Source organism: Pelobates fuscus, chromosome 3, assembly GCF_036172605.1.
Source record: "Pelobates fuscus isolate aPelFus1 chromosome 3, aPelFus1.pri, whole genome shotgun sequence".
Lineage (NCBI taxonomy): Eukaryota > Metazoa > Chordata > Amphibia > Anura > Pelobatidae > Pelobates > Pelobates fuscus.
In genome coordinates, this window is record NC_086319.1 from 224479847 (window position 1) to 224498095 (window position 18249).

The 18249-nt window shown below is 40.6% G+C and overlaps 1 protein-coding gene across 1 annotated transcript in view; it reads left to right on the forward strand.

Moving 5' to 3' along the window:
• The window catches only part of CCDC146 (coiled-coil domain containing 146), a 135667-nt gene that overhangs the window by 61186 nt on the left and 56232 nt on the right, over window positions 1-18249 (forward strand). Inside the window, exons 5-6 of the mRNA XM_063448149.1 lie at window positions 12884-12941; window positions 16530-16706. Of these exons, the coding sequence (XP_063304219.1) occupies window positions 12884-12941; window positions 16530-16706 (235 nt within the window). The remainder of the gene's footprint in view (window positions 1-12883; window positions 12942-16529; window positions 16707-18249) is intronic.

Below are 18249 nucleotides of genomic sequence, written 5' to 3' on the forward strand. Positions count from 1 at the left end.
ATGGTAATGATGGTGACACAGCCCTCTCATGTTATTCATCGCTATTTTCACATATACATTACATTGTTGTAGTAATAAACAGTTTAGATATTAAGCAGTAGAGCAACACTCCCAGGACCCCTCCCCCCGCCATCATCATACGTAGACAGTTTTCAAAAAGCGGCCCAATATTAATTTGACCATGTACATTTTCCCCATGTATGAGTAGTGGATCGCATATCACATAGTTACGTGGGTTGGGTGGCACCGCGTCCCCCAAACAACTTTTCGGCAGAGGAGAGAGTCCCAGGAGCGCAGACTTTTATGCTTTGGTCGGCGATCCCGCCATCCGCCATTCTCCTTGCTGTCGTGGTGACGATGCAGTAGCGGCCGCTACCGTCGATTGTGTTGGAAACAGTCCCCATTCTCTTATGAGGCGCATGCCCACCTCCGGTTCATTTACCGTATGGTTCTTGCCATTTTTCCATATGAGTACTTTCGTCGGGTATCCCCATCTGTACGGAATGTCGTGGTTCCGCAGCGTCTTCGTCACCGTAATGAATTCTCTTCTTCGGGCCATCGTTGAGGCCGACAGGTCCGCATATATATTGAGGGTAGTGTATGGATCTGGTAGCTTGTCTATTTTGCGTGATGCTTGTAGTAGAGCGTTCTTAGAGGTGAAATAATGAAATCTAGCAACCACATCACGAGGAGTATCCTGTGCTAACCTCGGTGGTCTTGGGAGCCGATGGGCTCGATCCAGGAGCCATGCTCCTTCTGCTATGTCAGGTTGCAGAGTTGCGCACAGTCTTTTAATATATGCGGGGAGTTCTTCTGTGCCCACGCTTTCCGGTATCCCGCGGAACCTAACATTATTCCTGCGGGACCGGTCTTCCAAGTCAGCTAACTTACGTTTAAGCTGAGTTTGTTCCTCCAGTAAGTGCTGCACTGTGTTTGCCATTGCGTTCTGCTCAGTGCACATGTCCTCTGTGCGGGCTTCTAGCTGGTTGGTGCGTTCACCCAGGTCAGAGATCTCCCTCTTGATCTCGCTAGTCGCCCTCTTGAGGTCTGATTGCAGTGTGACACGAAAATCCTGCAGCATGAGGTACAGCCGCTTCTCCGTTACCGGAGCGTCTGTGTATGGGCTGGAGTCCCCTTCAGGATTTGGTGAGCTCTCAGCATGCTGCGAGCAGGCCTGCCCGTCGTCGCCATCTTGTGCGGGCCGCACGCGGTCTTTTCTCGCGGGTCGGATCGGATCCGTTAACTTCGTTTGTTTGGCGGGGGCCATCGTGGAGGCTAAGTTCGCAGGTTAGTAGTCACTGGAGGGCTGTGCGTGATGGGATTAGGTAGCTTGGAAGTCATCCAAAGCACGGAGCTCTCACTCCATGCGACCGCTCGTGTCGGCAGTTAGCCACGCCCCCCCGTTTATGTTTTGTTTTAACGTATGCCCCATGTTTCTACCCTTGACCCCTATAATCTTTTCTATACGTGTGCATAGATTAATATGGATCCAGCGGACTGGTGCAAGATATCAGTATCATTATATACTGGTTGCCCGTGGAAGTGTCATTGTTTGGATCTTCTGCTCTATAGATTCATATATTTAAATCCCTATGAATACTCAGATGTTCCTAACAAATTTCAGCAGCAAATCTGAAACAATTGCTTCTTGTTCATTACGTATGTGATGAAGAATGCATGACATTTCCATTCTTCGTTTAAATGGCGATTGCGTTTTAAGATCTTTAAAGCTTTTGACCCAGCTGCCAAACAGAAATCTATTGTAGTGTAGGTTTATTACGGAGTGAGTCAAACGCATATTTCATTCTTATTATGTGCGTTAAACCAATATCAACCTTTGACTAACAATAATGTTGACATCACTTTTCCTACAATGCTATTGTGTCATGAACACACTACAAAGGACTTTCTTTGAGTGCATTGATATTGGAGGTCACTGGTTATTATAGAACATTACAAACCCACAATGACCTTTGATTTGTGATGTAATGGTAGTCTGTATCAACCAATGGCGCTAATGTAATTCATTCACAGCATTTATGCCTGTCCAACTACAAGATGGGAAGGTTATCTAAGGGGTCCGTTTTGAAGGTTTATGTTTTTTTTTTTAATTTGTGAGATTTTCTTTATAGATTTATCAAAATCTTTGTTAATCAATTTTCTACAATCTGAAACCATTGCCAATATGTGTTGAATTCAGTGATTATGTTTCTTTGTGGAGTTGTAATAGTGGCACTGTTAGTTATTTTGGATGTGTATCATACCCAAATATAATATAATGTAATGTATATATAATATGTTTTTGGCAATTATAGGGCAAATATTGCAAAGAGTGAGTTACAGTGTTGAATGTTAAAATTGGCAAAATATGATCTACTGAGAACTACAATGTTAATAGTAGACACATGATCAAAAGTGCTACACTAAGACCTAGATTTATATAAATTAAACATTTAATTAAACTTTTTAACAGTATTTTAACAATTTCTATTTAACCGTTTTATCATATACCTCTTCTATATATTTTATTTTTGAGGTTTTTTTTTCACACTTTAAAATTCCAAGGGGAATTTCACAGACCGCGTGTATCCCTCTGCTGTAAAGACCCCAGCTATTTAATATGGGACATTTCGAGTATTTTTTTTAGTGCATCTCATCACTATTTTTTGTTGAACACAGCAGTAAATTTTATATATATTTTTTTATATACATATTGAACATATTTAACTAATTTTGAATTTCACAAGTCTTGTATGTTCTGCTGTTTAAAAAAATAAATACAATTTTTATTTCTGCTGCATCTTCCAAGTACAGCAGTACCCCAAATGTTCATATTTTGCAAGGTTTTAAGGGAGCTTACAGGTTCAAGTAACACATGCCCTCTTTTTGACATGCTCATTTGCTTGCTTCCCAGATAAACTATTTGTTAAAGCGACAATACCAGTTTCACCATTCTGATCAGCATCCCCCATTGACGTTACTGCTATAGTTCTCTAACCCAACATCTATCTGTCCTAGCTAACTCCATCTAACTTGGACTCTATGTAACCCTGCCCCTAACCCTATCTAACCTAACCTTAGCTAATCTTCACCCTACATAACCATAATCCAACTTCAATCTAACACTTTTCAAAACATAACACTGTGATAAATCTCCCCCCAACCAACACTAAATGTCAGAATTCTCTTGGCATATAAAGAATAATATTGCAGGATGTAAACTGCATTTTGCAACATTTTATTTTTCACTTTGACAGGAAACAAAAAGCTGTGAAAACACCTGCTGTGGTTATATTAAACAAATGTTTTCGAACATTATGGCTTCCTTTTATATTGTTACAGCTTTGAAGCACTTTAAAGGGACACTATAGTCACCAGAACAACTACAGCTTATTGAATTTGTTCTGGTGAGTAGAATCATTACCTTCAGGCTTTTTGCTGTAAACACTGTCTTTTTAGAGAAAATGCAGTGTTTACATTACAGCCTAGTGATAACTTCACTGGTCACTCCTCAGATATCTGTTAGAGATCATTCCTGGGTCATGGCTGCCTAAAATGCATCCAAACATTCAGTATCTCCTCCCTCTGCATGCAGACACTGAACTTTCCTCATAGAGATTCATTGATTCAATGTATCTCTATGAGGAGATGCTGATTGGCCAGGGCTGTGTTTGAATTGAGCTGGCTCTGTCCCTGATCTGCCTCCTTGTCAGTCTCAGCCAATCCTATAGGGAAGCAGTGTGATTGGATCAGGCCACCACTTCTGATGAGGTCAGAGGAAGTTCACAGGCAGAGGCAGCAGTTTCAGACTTGAATACAAGTAAGATTTTACTATCTTTAGGGAGGCAAAGGGGGCTAGATAGTGGTTTTAACACTATAGGGTCAGGAATACATGTTTGTGTTCCTGACCTTGTAGTGCTCCTTTAATAATGTATGTTATATGTTTATTATATACTCAATGTTATTTTTCACCTTCAAGTAAGTATAACTATAGCTGATACGTTGTGCTGGCCTTTCATTCTCTACTAACATGGAAAAGGAATGGCTGGATAGGACATGCAAAACTGAAAATCACATGTCCTTTTACAAACTAGATACTTGATAATGGTGTAGCTGCATTTCTTTGGGGCAGTAAAGTCTCCATAGACTCCATAGTTATTTATCTGGATGCTGGTGGAAAAAAATAATTTCTAGGAAGGTAAAAAATAAATCCATATTGAATTAGTTTCAACTACATATTTCCTAGAAACTTAGCACCATTCACAGAACAACAACAACAAAACAACCATGATTTCTGACTTGATATATAAGAAGATGGATAAATCTTTAGTAATTGTGAGCTTCTCAAGTAGATATGTGCAATTCGTTTTGGTCCGAATTTAAATTCGGCCGAATTTCTGCAATTCGGACATGCGGATGCTTCCGAAGTGCCGAATTTCGGAAGTACAGAAGTGCTTCAGATTTCTGAAAAGTGGCAAAACAGGAGAGGGAGGTAAAATTAAGGGAATGATGACAGGAATCTAACCCTAACCCTTTCCCCAACCTTCCTCTAACTAGTAGGGTTAGGAGCAGGGGTAGGGTTATAGGGTAGGATTAGGATTATGGGGTAGGTGTAGGATTAGGGTTAGGGGTAGGGTTATGGAAGGGCCGAAGTCTCGGATTTCGGAACTACCGAACCGAATTGACAAAGTCCCAAATTTCGGAAGTGCCAAGTTTTTGCTTATGCACATCCCTATTCTCAATATCACCCTGGTGGGCATCAGGATAGGATGGAAGGTGCCATACAACACTTTTTTTATAGTTCATTTTACTTCCAGTAAAAGCATTCTGGTTACACTGTCTATTAAAGTCACATGTCAGATCAGATCAAAATGCTCAGGACTCACGTTTAGGACTAATCCTTAAAGGAACACTATAGGGTCAGGAACACAAACATGTTTTCCTGGCCCTATAGTGTTAAATCCACCATGTAGCCCCCCTGGATATAGTAAAATCCTACTAAAGTCTGCAGCTGCTGGCTCTGCCCCTGATCTGCCTGCTTGGCTGACATCATCAGAAGTGTTTGTTCTGAGCCAAGCACAGTACTTTCCCATAGGATTGGCTGTGATTGGCAGATCGGGGGGCAGAGTCAGCACAAGCCAAACACAGCCCTGGCCAATCAGCATCTCCTCATATAGAGATATAAAGAGATATATTGAATTTAAATGCATCTCTATGAGGAAAGTTTAGTGTCTGCATGCAGAGGTTGGAGACACTGAACGGCACCCAGGAAGCACCTCTAGTAGCCATCTGAAGAGTGGCCAATGGAGTTATCCTTTAGGCAGTAATGTAAACACTGCATTTTCTCTGGAAAGACAGTGTTTACTCTAAATTTTGGCTCACCCTGTATAAATGGCTCATACGTATTTGAAGTATATGTGCAAATTGCGCTAGGCTGGGAGCTTTAAATTACAAACTGAAAAGCCAAAGAGAGCCCAGTATAATTAAATAACAATTAAATAACATTGATGGAACCAATTCAAGCACCTTTCACTTGCGTAACTGTAGGAAGTTAAACAGGAAGGCATTGTCAATATGTTTATCTAGGTAATGAAACCAGAACTATAAAAGCTCAGAACTGCCTAGGTCTAAGATACTTAATGCAGCACTGTCATGCCTAACTTGCCTTTTCCCAATCGATTCCTCTTCTCCCCCTCTGTCAGGATCTGTTCTTCATTTCTTCCTGTCTGCTTGAGTTTTCTTTAAAACATAATAAAAAGTAGGCTATGGACCATGGGCGGCAGATTGGGGCTTTAAATGACAATTGGGGAGGGGACCTATTATCCTCCTTTAGAGACTGATACCACCTGACATAATTTAGCATCTTATCTGACACCAAGGCAAATCATGAGGTGGGAAATGATGGGAGATGAAAACAGAAGTGTGGTCATGATGAAATACACCAACAAAAGTAAAGTAATAGTAAAAAATATTGGCCCCCTGAAATCTAAAACCGATATCTTGGTAAATAAGGAGATGACCAAAGTTTAAAATGATTTGTGTATATTTGTAAATAGCAACTAGGACTGATAATTACATATTCACAAATTAACGTTACAAGAGCCTTTTTAGTAAACATCACCATCACCCATAATTCCTTCCTGTTATGTTGTCAATCAGTGCGGTGGCCATTCCTATGTAGTCTGTTAGGGAACCACATTTTCTGAATGGTGAAAAGTGGTTTCCATAGTATGTAGCACCTCAAAACCCTTTCCAGGGAAGGCCCAACATGACTGATTTGAATGGGTCTCAGAAACCATCCCTTTGATTGCAACCAGATTTTCGGGACACATATGGACTGTACTTGACCTTGGGACCTCTGACAGCTGTACCCAAGTGGTTGACTGCTTTGAGTGTTATTTGCTTCTGTGGATCAATAGTTATGGCATAATAAAGAAATATATTAAAGGCTATATAGTTAATATGTACACTATTACTAACAGCATGTAATGCCGTGAATATTATAACTTTTGTTATTTTTCTCCTTTTCATGGGCAAGTTTGGAAGTCACTTCTGTGTGAGTTTCTTTAGAATCAACTGCCTCAGCTTGTAATGGGGTCTTGGTTGCCTTTAATATATTGTTATTAAATAATGCTTCCAGGTGATTTTGTAATATGTATTTATTGAACGGTTTGGAAATATTAATTTCAGCTTCCTGGTAATTACTTACTGTGGTTAAAGAAACTTTTTGACTCATCTGGGTTCCGTAAATTAAACCTTTTGTTGCTCAGACGCTTTGGAATTTCTGTTATGCAATCATATATGCATTTACAGTCAAAGCCTCAGGAACACAAATGAAAAATATATCAGTCAAATATTTATAGAAGATATATGTACTGAAGTATGGCATTATTTAATATCTAAGCTGAAATTAATTGTACGTCATCAGAAAACTATGTATATAGCTTTGTTTTATATCACTAGGACAAGATGAATTATCCTCACTATTAAAGGGACACTATAGTCACCCAGACCACTTCCGCTCAATGAAGGGGTCTGGGTGCTAGGTCCCCCAGGTTTTAACCCTTCAGATGTAAACATAGCAGTTTCAAAGAAATTGCTATGTTTACATTGCAGGGTTAATCCAGCCTCTAGTGGCTGTCTTCCTGACAGTTGCTAGAGGCGCTTCTGCGACGCTGGATGCGAAAATCGCATTCAGCGTGCAGAACGTTCATAGCAAAGCATTGAGAAATGCTTTCCTATGGACTGTTTGAATGCATTCCTCTCCACTCGGGAGCCGACTCGGGAGCCGAGTGGGAGGAGAGGTCACCAGCGCCGAGGGTGGGGGGGACCTAAGGATTATTTAGTGTCAGGAAAACAAGTTTGTTTTCCTGACACTACAGTGATCCTTTAAGCACACTAAAAAAAAAACTCCACTGAAGTGGGACTCAACACAATCTAAAAGTCTTTTGGCATAACCAGCCCTGCACAATGCCATAGGAACTTCTGATAGAGAATCAACTTCTGAAAGTTCTATCAGAAGAAAAAAACACAATTATGTATATGCAATGTGGAGTATTTAAAGGGACAGTACAGGCACATGTAGGAAAAAAATAAACCATAACATTTCTAAATTCAGTTTCTAATTAATTCAACTTCGCTATTAGGCTGGTTATAAGCACAATCCATTTGTTATTAAATAAAAGATAAACTCCACGCATCATATCCATTACACCATGCTGTAGTGTTTATGGCCCCCTGGCACCCCATTGTAAATAGTTAAAGGATCACTATAGGGTCAGGAACACAAACATGTATTCCTGACCCTATAGTGTTAAAATCACCATCTCGCCCCACTGGGTCCCTTGTGCCTCCATAAATATAGCAAAATCTTACTTGTAGTCAAGCCTGAAGCTCTGCATGCTGTTTGCCTCAGAAAAACAAGCTATCTGCTGACATCATCAGAAGTGGTGGCCTGATCCAATCACAGTGCTCCTCCATAAGATTGGCTGAGACTGACAAGGAGGCAGATCAGGGGCAGAGTTTACATTACAGCCTAGTGATAATTTCACTGGCCACTCCTCAGATTATTATTGCCATTTATATAGCACCAACAGATTCCATAGCTCTTAACTATATTATTAGAGGGGGCATTTAACTATAAAAGGACAATTACAAGAATACTTACAGAAACGATAGGTTGAAGAGGGCCCTGCTCAAATGAGCTTACAGTCTATAGGTGTCTGTTAGAGATCCTTCCTGGATCATGGCTGCCTAAAATGCATCCAAACATTCAGTGTCTCCTCCCTCTGCATGCAGACACTGAACTTTCCTCATAGAGATTCATTGATTCAATTCAGCTCTATGAGGAGATGCTGATTGGGCAGGGCCACAATTCAAACACAGCCCTGCCCAATCAGCATCTCCTCATAGAGCTGAATTGAATCAATGAATCTCTATGAGGAAAGTTCAGTGTCTGCATGCAGAGGGAGGAGACACTGAATGTTTGGATGCATTTTAGGCAGCCATGACCCAGGAAGGATCTCTAGAATGGTTTGACTTACAATGGATGACGTCAGGGATGACGCCATAACAATTTCTGGTTTCATTTGTCAATGGTTTGACAACTTATCTGGGGTCCAGGTTGGATTATTTTTCCAAAACCTGTATTTTTATTTTTTTAAATTAAATAGTGAAATTCATATTACAGTTCACTAAAATTCTCTGGTTAGTGAATAAACCTACTAGTCCTCTTCCTGTCTAAATATAAAGAATACATAGTTACATAGCTGAAAAGAGACTTGCGTCCATCAAATTCAGCCTTCCTCACATATGTTTTTGATGTTGATCCAAAAGAAGGCAAAAAACCTATCCTGAAGCACTTCCAATTTTGCAACAAACTAGGAAAAAATTCCTTCTTGACCCCAAAATAGCAGTGAGATGTCTCCTTGGATCAAGCAGCTATTATCCCACTAATTAGAAATTATATCCCTGAATGTTATGTTTTTGCAAGTGTTTGCATGACATCGCAAGGGAAACAGAGGGCAGGACTTAAATAAAGATATCATTATAGCACATCATCATTCCAATAGTTTTGTCACATTATACTTTGTTAATATACTTATTTTTAATTAAATCAGATCTTAGCATTATTTTTATATCCTAGTATTTGTGAATGCAAATGTTCTATAACCAGAAACTCTTGGCTTTTGGGGAAAAAAAAAGACATTTACGTTATTAAGCAATTATAAAAAAATATTTTTAGAGCAGTATAAACAATATTATGCACTAATTTCATATGACGATATCATGGAAATGCAGCAGATCAGCAGATGGTGTCTTAGCATCGACATTTAGGTTACAACACTTGTGTCATATACAATTAATACATTCCAATTAAATATGTAATTACAATTTTTAAACACTTTGCAGTGGAAGCATACATTGACTCATTTTCGTGTTTATTAAGCTGCATTGACTAGTTTGGAAAATTAAGTGAGCTAATGCAATATTTCTTGAAGAGTAATTAAATGATCCAATTTAATTGGATCACAAAATGAGGGTCAAAAGTACATAGTCCTTCCAAAACATTCTTATCCATTTGGACATTCATTTGACATGTGATCAGTAGATGCCTTTTATCAGCGTGCATGCTAACACAAAGAGTGTATTTATGTATGATTATGCAGGCTGGTCATTTTTGTAACTGCATTTGGTATGTCTAACTGAGGTTTTGTTTTTTCTTTCTGATGTATACTACTACTCCTATAATCCTCTGACTGTCATAGGGTGGCAGAAGTTTATGAACTATATCACATTCATTGTTACTGGTTTTGACCCATTTTTTTTATCACTGTGTAGGAGAGAATGCAATGCGTTGTCTTTTCATGTCTGTGTTGTTCATATTTTATATTTGTTTTTTAATTAGTATTGTGATCACATTTCCAGCATGTATGCAATTCACAAAAGCATGTTTGCTTACATATAATGTGATGTATTATTTTAGCAGGTAGATGACACTGGGGTGTGTTGCTTTTTTCTTGTTTGTTTTCAATGGAAGGTTTTATTCTACTGCTATAAGGTTTAAATATAACAAATTGCCTTACAGATTAATTGCATAAATGATTCAGCATCTGTCTCGTTTAAAATTCCCACACATAATTATCACAAGTTGGCTGCCATTAATTTTGAATTCCTTTATGTGACTAGTTTAACACATTCAAGGACCACTATAGTGCCAGGAAAACAAACTTGTTTTCCTGGCACTATAGGGTCATTAGGTGTCCCGCTGGGCTGAAGGGGTTACCTTTACCTTTCTCCAGCTCCGGGCTCCCTCGGCGCTGGGGAACTCTCCTCCCTCTGCCAACGTCAGCTCTGAATGCGCATGCGCGGCAAGAGCTGAGCGCGCATTCAAACAGCCCATGCTTTCCTATGGATGTCCAGCGTCTTCTCACTGTGATTTTCACAGTGATTTTCACAGTGAAAATCGCGGAAAGCAGCCTCTAGTGGCTGTCAGTGAGTCAGCCACTAGACGCTGGATTAACCCTCAGTGAAACATAGCAGCAGGGTTAAAACTAGAGGGACCTGGCACCCAGACCACTTCATTGAGCTGAAGTGGTCTGGGTGCCTATAGTGGTCCTTTCAGGTTTGTTTGTTTGATTGCACAATGATAATTAGTTTAGCATTACAACTTCATAGTCCCAAATGTATCCATATGTTTTCACCAAGCAACATATTTCTTGAAAAATTGCTAATATGCCAATAAAGAAATAATTCTGGTTGTTTTACTTCTTCTAAAACTTAAGTGTATTTCTATTAAAGCAAGCATGTCATCCTCGCGGCCCACAAGGACCATCTTTGCGGCCCTGCGATACACGAGTGCATGCTGGTGTTATAACAGAGTAGGCACCTGCTTTCTCCACATTGCAGGTGGCTACTCTGCTAATACTTAACTGGTCGGGGAGGAGGGCCAGCGAGGGAGCTCAGTGTTCCTGCTCCTCACTGCTCCCTCGCGAGCACCGGCTGTAGTAAAGCCGGGATGACGTCATATTGCGGCACCCAGCATCACTAAACTACGCACAAGAGCAGATAGAAGGAAGCCAGGGAGATGCCCCACATCGGCTCCAAAAGGTAGGGAGCAATAAAGAAAAGTCTGTGAGTGTGTGTGTGTGTGTCTGTCTGTCAGTGAGTGTGTGTGTGTCAGCGGAAGGGTCAGATTTGGCACAGGGTGGTAGAGGGGGGTGCTGTGGTTTAATAGAGGGGGATGCTGTTTTTTTTTTTAATACTGTACTTTTTAAAATAAACCTATGTTTCTATGAAAATTTAAACTTAAACCTTGTTTATGTGGCCCGTGCCAGACTTTGAGTTTAACATGCTTGGTGTAAGCAGTCGTGCAGCTTCCTCCAGAAATTGAAAGATCTCGTTAAGCTTAGTGAGCATGTCGGCTGGTTCACTGCACTGCAATGATCCAGGGTACACGTGCTGTCCACCATTAGTTGTATGTGCCGGAACCAGGTAACACTGGGCCAGCGCTGTGATGGTATGCAGGTATGGCAATATGGACTCAGAGAGGTGGACAGGGATCACCCCCACTGCTCCAGACAGGTGGGGGGGGAGGGGAAACAGGGAAATTTACCATGGGTACAGGCTTTTGCAGACTGGGAGAGCGGCCTACCCTCCCATCAGACAGATCAGCTAAGCTTATTCCTCTGGCGTGCAATTTGGCAGACATGATTTCCAGCTACTCCCGAATGGATCAGTCATAGCAGGGTTCCAGTAAGTCACAACCAGGTACAAAAAAAAATAAAACAAATTGCTGGTGATAAAACCAGATAAGGTTGGCGACCAGACGAGGACCTCATGCAGAAGGTGCCTAGCCACCATGAAGGTCAGACCTCACCGCCTGGTCATATTATATGATTGCACCATTTAATGTTCATTATATTATATATATATATATATATATATATATATATATATATATATATTTATATTTATTTTTTGTGTGTGTACATAGAAAAAGTCTTAGATCTTTGAGTTCAGCTCATGAAAAATGGGGGCAGAAACAAAAATGTTGCGTTTATAATTTTGTTCAGTGTATATTTATTAATGCACATAAATTAAATCGTGCTACTATTCCTTTTATGTGCCCATATAATGAACAATATATATATATATATATATATATATATATATATATATATATTTATATTATATATGTACACACATATATACATTATTTGGGCACATAAAAGGAATGGTAGCACGATGGCTGTACACCAGATCAAATCCTCATACCGGAAGGCACCAGAGGCTTACTCAAAGTTGGCACAGCAGGCTGAGTAAATGGGTAGCAATAATTAAGGCTGAATTAATGATTTTGCTGAGGAGCTACCGTGAGATGCCAATATCCATCTTGGCTTTTATTCATTATTCAGAAATTGCAGGATATTGAACATTTTTGCCCAACGAAATCAATGCTCAAAAGTAGAGTTTTTATAATTTTACAGTGGTGGCATACAATTGAAATGCTCTTGCCAATTTATCACAATTCTCAATCTAGTAAACAAACACCTTGGTATTAGACTGGATAATAAATCATTATTCAATATCTCAAATGTAGCACTATAAAATAAAGCAAATCTAATGATGCAATAAATAAAAACAAATGGTTTTGATGTAATATTTTTGTGCACGCTTTTAAAATCATCACAATGTATTAGAAAAAAAATTCTAATGATTTATCTACAGCTGACACCATTAAAATCTATGGAAATTTTTGTAGATCAAGAATTTGAAAAGTTTTTTTTTTTTTTTTTTTTTTAATTGTTTGTGATTATTTGAAAATCCAAAAATATTTAATCAAGGCCAAATAAATGTTTATTATGTTTTTTTTTATATACAGTTTACGTGAGGAGAAGAGACTTTTGGAGAGAGAATTTGAAAGAATCCCAAAAGCGACAGTAAGTCAGAAAGAAATGTGTTTTTCTGTTAATGTATCTGTCACATTACATTACCTAAAGTCATTAGGTTATTGAATATAGTGCGGGCAATTTGTTGTAATGTAAATTAATTGCTTAAAAACAAAAATATATAATTCAACGCTTATAAAATGATTACAGTCTAATGGCAGCTCAATCAGTGAGTACAGAGTTTTTTTTTTCTGGTTAGAAGCTGGTAGGTGCAGTGCCTAAATAGTTATTATTTGGATATATGCAACGACAAGAAAAAAAAAAACCACAGTGGAAACTAATAGTGTAGTATATTAAAACTGTTGTTGGTATAAATACAATAAAAATGTGCACTCACACCTTTATGGAGCTTCAATGCAGCTCTAATTTATGTGCCTGGGCGGAATGATCCCCGCCTAAGGATATAGTGCAGTGCAGATTCTTCATGTGCTCGTAGTTGTAGTAGGTATCCTTAAAACAAAATCATAGTATAGTGTAGTGTATTGAGCTTTTGGTATAAATGTAAAATGTGCACTCACATGTAATGGAGCCATAAGATTGTCTCCCATAATAGCGTGTGACGTGGTATGATCCCTACTCAAGGATATAATAGTTGTAGTCAGTATCTCTCCGTGGGTATGCATATAAAAAGAAACAAAATAAAACCACAGTAGTGTACACAATTAAAGGGACACTATAGTCACCAGAACAACTACAGCTTTTTGAATTTGTCCTGGTGTGTAGAATCATTACCTTCAGGATTTTTGCTGTAAACACTGTCTTTTCAGAGAAAATGCAGTGTTTACATTACAGCCTAGTGATAATTTCACTAGCCACTCCTCGGATGTCTGTTAGAGATCCTTCCTGGATCATGGCTGCCTAAAATGCATCCAAACATTCAGTGTCTCCTCCCTCTGCATGCAGACACTGAACTTTCCTCATAGAGATGCATTGATTCTATTCATCTCTATGATGAGATGCTGATTGGCCAGGGCTGTGTTTGAATCATGCTGGCTCTGCCCCTGATCTGCCTCTTTGTCAGTCTCAGCCAATCCTATGGAGAAGCACTTGGATCAGGCTACCACTTCTGATGATGTCAGCAGACTGCTTGTTGTTTTTTTTTTTTTTCATAGGAAAACAGCATGCAGAGTTACAGCTTCTGGCTTGAATACAGTAAAATGTTGCTATATTTATGGAGGCATGGGGGGGCTAGATGGTGGTTTTAACACTATAGGATCAGGAATACATGTTTGTGTTCCTGACCCTATAGAGATCCTTTAATATTAATGCAAGACACAATAAAAAGATTTTTAAAAACCTACTCACATGCTGTAGAGCAAAATACAGGCTTTCTCAAAAGTGTTTACAGGATGTATGTGATCATAACTGAGTCGGGGGGGATAAATAAAAAATAAAATGGTTTTGTGACATTAGTCACATGACAGCAATTAAGTAACTTTTTTTTAAATAGTAAACTTTTTAATCTGGAAGATATAGATAACGGGAGGGAAATAAGTGTAACATATATATATGTGTTTATTTTGCTTGATTTAGTGCAAAAATTTATACAATGTAATCCAAGATTCTATAAAATCCATAAATTAATTGATTCATTGAAAGATTTCTGGTAATTTCTACATATTTTGGAAAAACTGTAACAGACCATACATAACACATATCAAAAAGGGGAGATTGTGGGGGCGTGGCTAGCCGAGCAACAGAGCGGACGCAAACCTCTGGAGCTCCGAGACAGAAACCCAAAAAGTACGATATCCCAAACATATTGGAGCCCCACAGGAGACATTTTTACCCACCCTCCAACAGAGACTGCCATGGGACGAAAAAATAAAAAATATCAGACTCCAGCGACACTGAGAACGCCAGACATAAGGCTCTCCTTTGAGAGGCCTGCAGCCGCAACCGCGGCTCCCGCCAAAATGGCGCCCGCGGCCCGGGCAGAAGAGGAGGCCTCAGACGCATCCCAAGAGGAGGGAGACATGTCCTCCTCACCAGAACCGGGAGAAGACTACCCAGAAACGGATTCCGAGGAGGACTCATCCCCGGTGACTAAGGGAGATATAAAGAACCTCCTGCATGAAATAAGGCAAGTCTGGAAATCGGACCTGAAAGAGGCCCAAGCAGACATAGGAGACCTTCGCAAGAGGATCTCCGACATTGAAAATAAAGAGAAAACACGGGAACACCAGAGGCAGGACACCCGCAACCAAATAGAAGACCTAACCTCAAAGGTGCAGAAACTTACCCGGTCGGTGACCGCACTGGAATCCCGCCACAGACGCAAGAATGTCCGCATGCGGGGCATACCGGAAACGGTGAGCGACGAGGCTCTGCTACCCTTCACCCAGAGACTGGTGGCCTCGATGGGCCTAAAGAGCAAAGACACCAAGGGGATGGTAGTCTCGGCGTTCCGAGTACGAAAAGCGGCAGCAGCACCCCAAGGAGCTCCGAGAGACACAATAGTCATTTCCAGAGACATAGCAGTGAGAGCCGCTATCCTCAACAAATCCAGGGAGGTAAAGTCATTCCGGCTCGAGGGCTGCTGCGTGACGATCTATGGAGACCTTCCCTTCGAGGTACTAGCGGCAAGGAGACAACTGGCTCCAGCAGCCAAGAAACTGAGAGAGGCAGAGGTCCGGTACCGCTGGGGAGCAGACGGAACGCTGAATATCCAAAGGGGAAGCGAGACACTCACCCTATCGTCCGGGGAAGACCCCACGGCGTTCTGGAAGGCCATAAACATACCGGGCGAAGAACCACAAAGCACTGGGGCCTGATCCTGAGAGTGCCGACAAAGATAGAACGAGAGCCTGCGAGTGGAGCAGCCCTGTAACAAGGACTGACCCACCACCTGACTAAACCCATATCAGACATCACGGCTAAGAGACTACACAAAACTCACATAACCAAGAAGGGAGACAGCCTCACACCTGGACGAAACGGCAGGAATCCCATGACACTTTGCCCCTCAGCCACAACATCAGACACATTACGAGACACAGTACCACATAGACTAGACGCCTAGCACCATAGTCACACGAAACTACACAACATAGACACCACAAAATAACACATAAGAGACGAAGACACACACCAGACTTAACAAGACCCATCTGAAGACAACCCATGTGTTATGTATAACTGTACAGCAGAACTCTAAAATGTGAGACTTTATAGAAGAGGCACAGAATAACACTTGCCTCCATGTCATACTCTGTATTAGTTGTATTCTTTGATGCAAAATCTCAATAAAATACAAATTAAAAAAAAAAAAAAAAAAAAAAAAAAAAAAAAAAAAGGGGAGATTGTGAGCAAGAGAAAGAAAGAGGATTAAAAAAAGGGAAAATGGAAAAGAAGAAATATTAGGAATACAACAAACATATCTACTCTAGATTAGAAAAGGGGGTCGGAGGAGCAACAACTGTTCATTAGCACTACAGCAGAATAGAAAAGAAATGAAAAGGTTTGTGCATTGATTAGTTTTGGAGCATATGATGCTGACTGTAGAAAGGTATGCTTAGTATGTTATTGGATATATAGTAAATTTGCTGAAATATATTATTATACCTACATTTTTTTTAGGATCTTGAGAAAAGAGCCAAAATGCTTAAAGAGAACAGTGAGGAACTACAAAAAGAAAATGCCCAGAGGAGACTGGAGATCAAGTCACTGAGAGAAGATGTGGAGTCCAAGCAAAAGGAGATTGAAAGAGAGCATAAGGAACTGGAAAAGAAACTGGAACAACAAGAAGGTGTAAAAGTAAGCAAGCTTTGTAAGTTTAACTTGGCTGTTGAGGTGGCGGATCTCCAAGGTCGCATATGTTGAAAGTCTGACAGAGCCTTGGGTGTTCCACATGTCACAATGGACACTGGTGAGCCACTCATACCTTGGGCTGGCAACACAGTGCTGTGGGCCTCACACAGTGTAGTGGTGGACTGAGCACTTGGGCCCTGATCTGAGCCTTTACAGGCAATACAGCAACATGTTTAGTGTCTTGCTCCTGAGCAGGTCAGAGAGGAGACGATTGCAAGGGTTATTGGTTAAAACTTTGTCGTATTATACATAACAAATTTACTGAAAATAAAGTTATACAAAGTAGTTAAGAATTTCCAGGATACTTTGCAATGCAGCTAGTTATAGGTAAATACCTTTTAGGATAAGACAATACAGGATCATGCAGAGTTGCAGAGGTTGAAACAGGTAGGTATATTCCAAAATAATATAATGCAGGTTGCTTACGAGATCATGCAGTGATGCAGCAATTGAAGCAGTTAAGATTCTTCAATGAAGGCATTATGCCACAAATCAGGAGTCTTGGAAGCTGATGAGGAAAGTCTTCCGGTAAGATGTAATTCAGGCAAGTTCAGGATGAAGTAATGCAGGTTAGTGCCTTTCATTATGAGGAAATGCAGATGAGTACAGGATGAGGCACTGCAGGTAATTTCTCTACAGAATGAAATCATGTAGATAAAATACAGGATATTGCCAGGAACAGAGATTCTTTATCAGAGCATAGACTTCAATTTTCAAGGCACTGTTGTGTGCTGGGAGTAGACCTTTCAAGCCTCCTCATTAGTTAATCCAGGTGAGTGAGTGAATAGATGGCTAGGGAGGCCACTAGAGGAGAAAATCACTTAAAGCGGCACTGTCATGCCGAATCCCGTTTTTTTTTTTTAACCCCCCTCCCGCCTCCACTACATCCAATTGACGCCCTAGTCACCTCCAAATACCCCTAGCCCCCCCAGATTACCTCTTTTTTAAACTTTGTTTTCTGCCCCGATCTATATTCAGGGCGCCGCCATCTTTGTGTGGGTAGGTGAAGTCCCTGTGGGACACGTCATCTGCCCACACTAGATAGCCTGTGAGATTCCCTCACATGCCCAGTGAAACACCTGGACATGCGAACGGGAATTTCATATATTCATTCATTCATCAGACAGACGAATGAATAGAAAAGTCAGCCGAACAAACAAACACTGTGTATCAGTGTTCGTTTGGTTTATTACAAGGAGAGAGCTACCGGCTTGCAGCTCCCTTCTTGTAACATGTACAGATAGAAGCGCCACTTCATAAGCCCCCCAGGTCCCCCTCTCATTCTCATTAAAATCTCCCGAATGCCCCTACTCGCTATACTGCGAGTAGGGGCATATCTACTAAACAGTGAGCAGCCTAACAATAAGGGGGGCAGACCTATTGTCCTCCCTCCCTCACCCACCCTGAGCGGCGGGTGGGGGCCATGAAGATATGAGGGCGGGGCAACCTACTGTCCTTCACCCCCCCCCCCCCCGGCCCCCACCCCTGT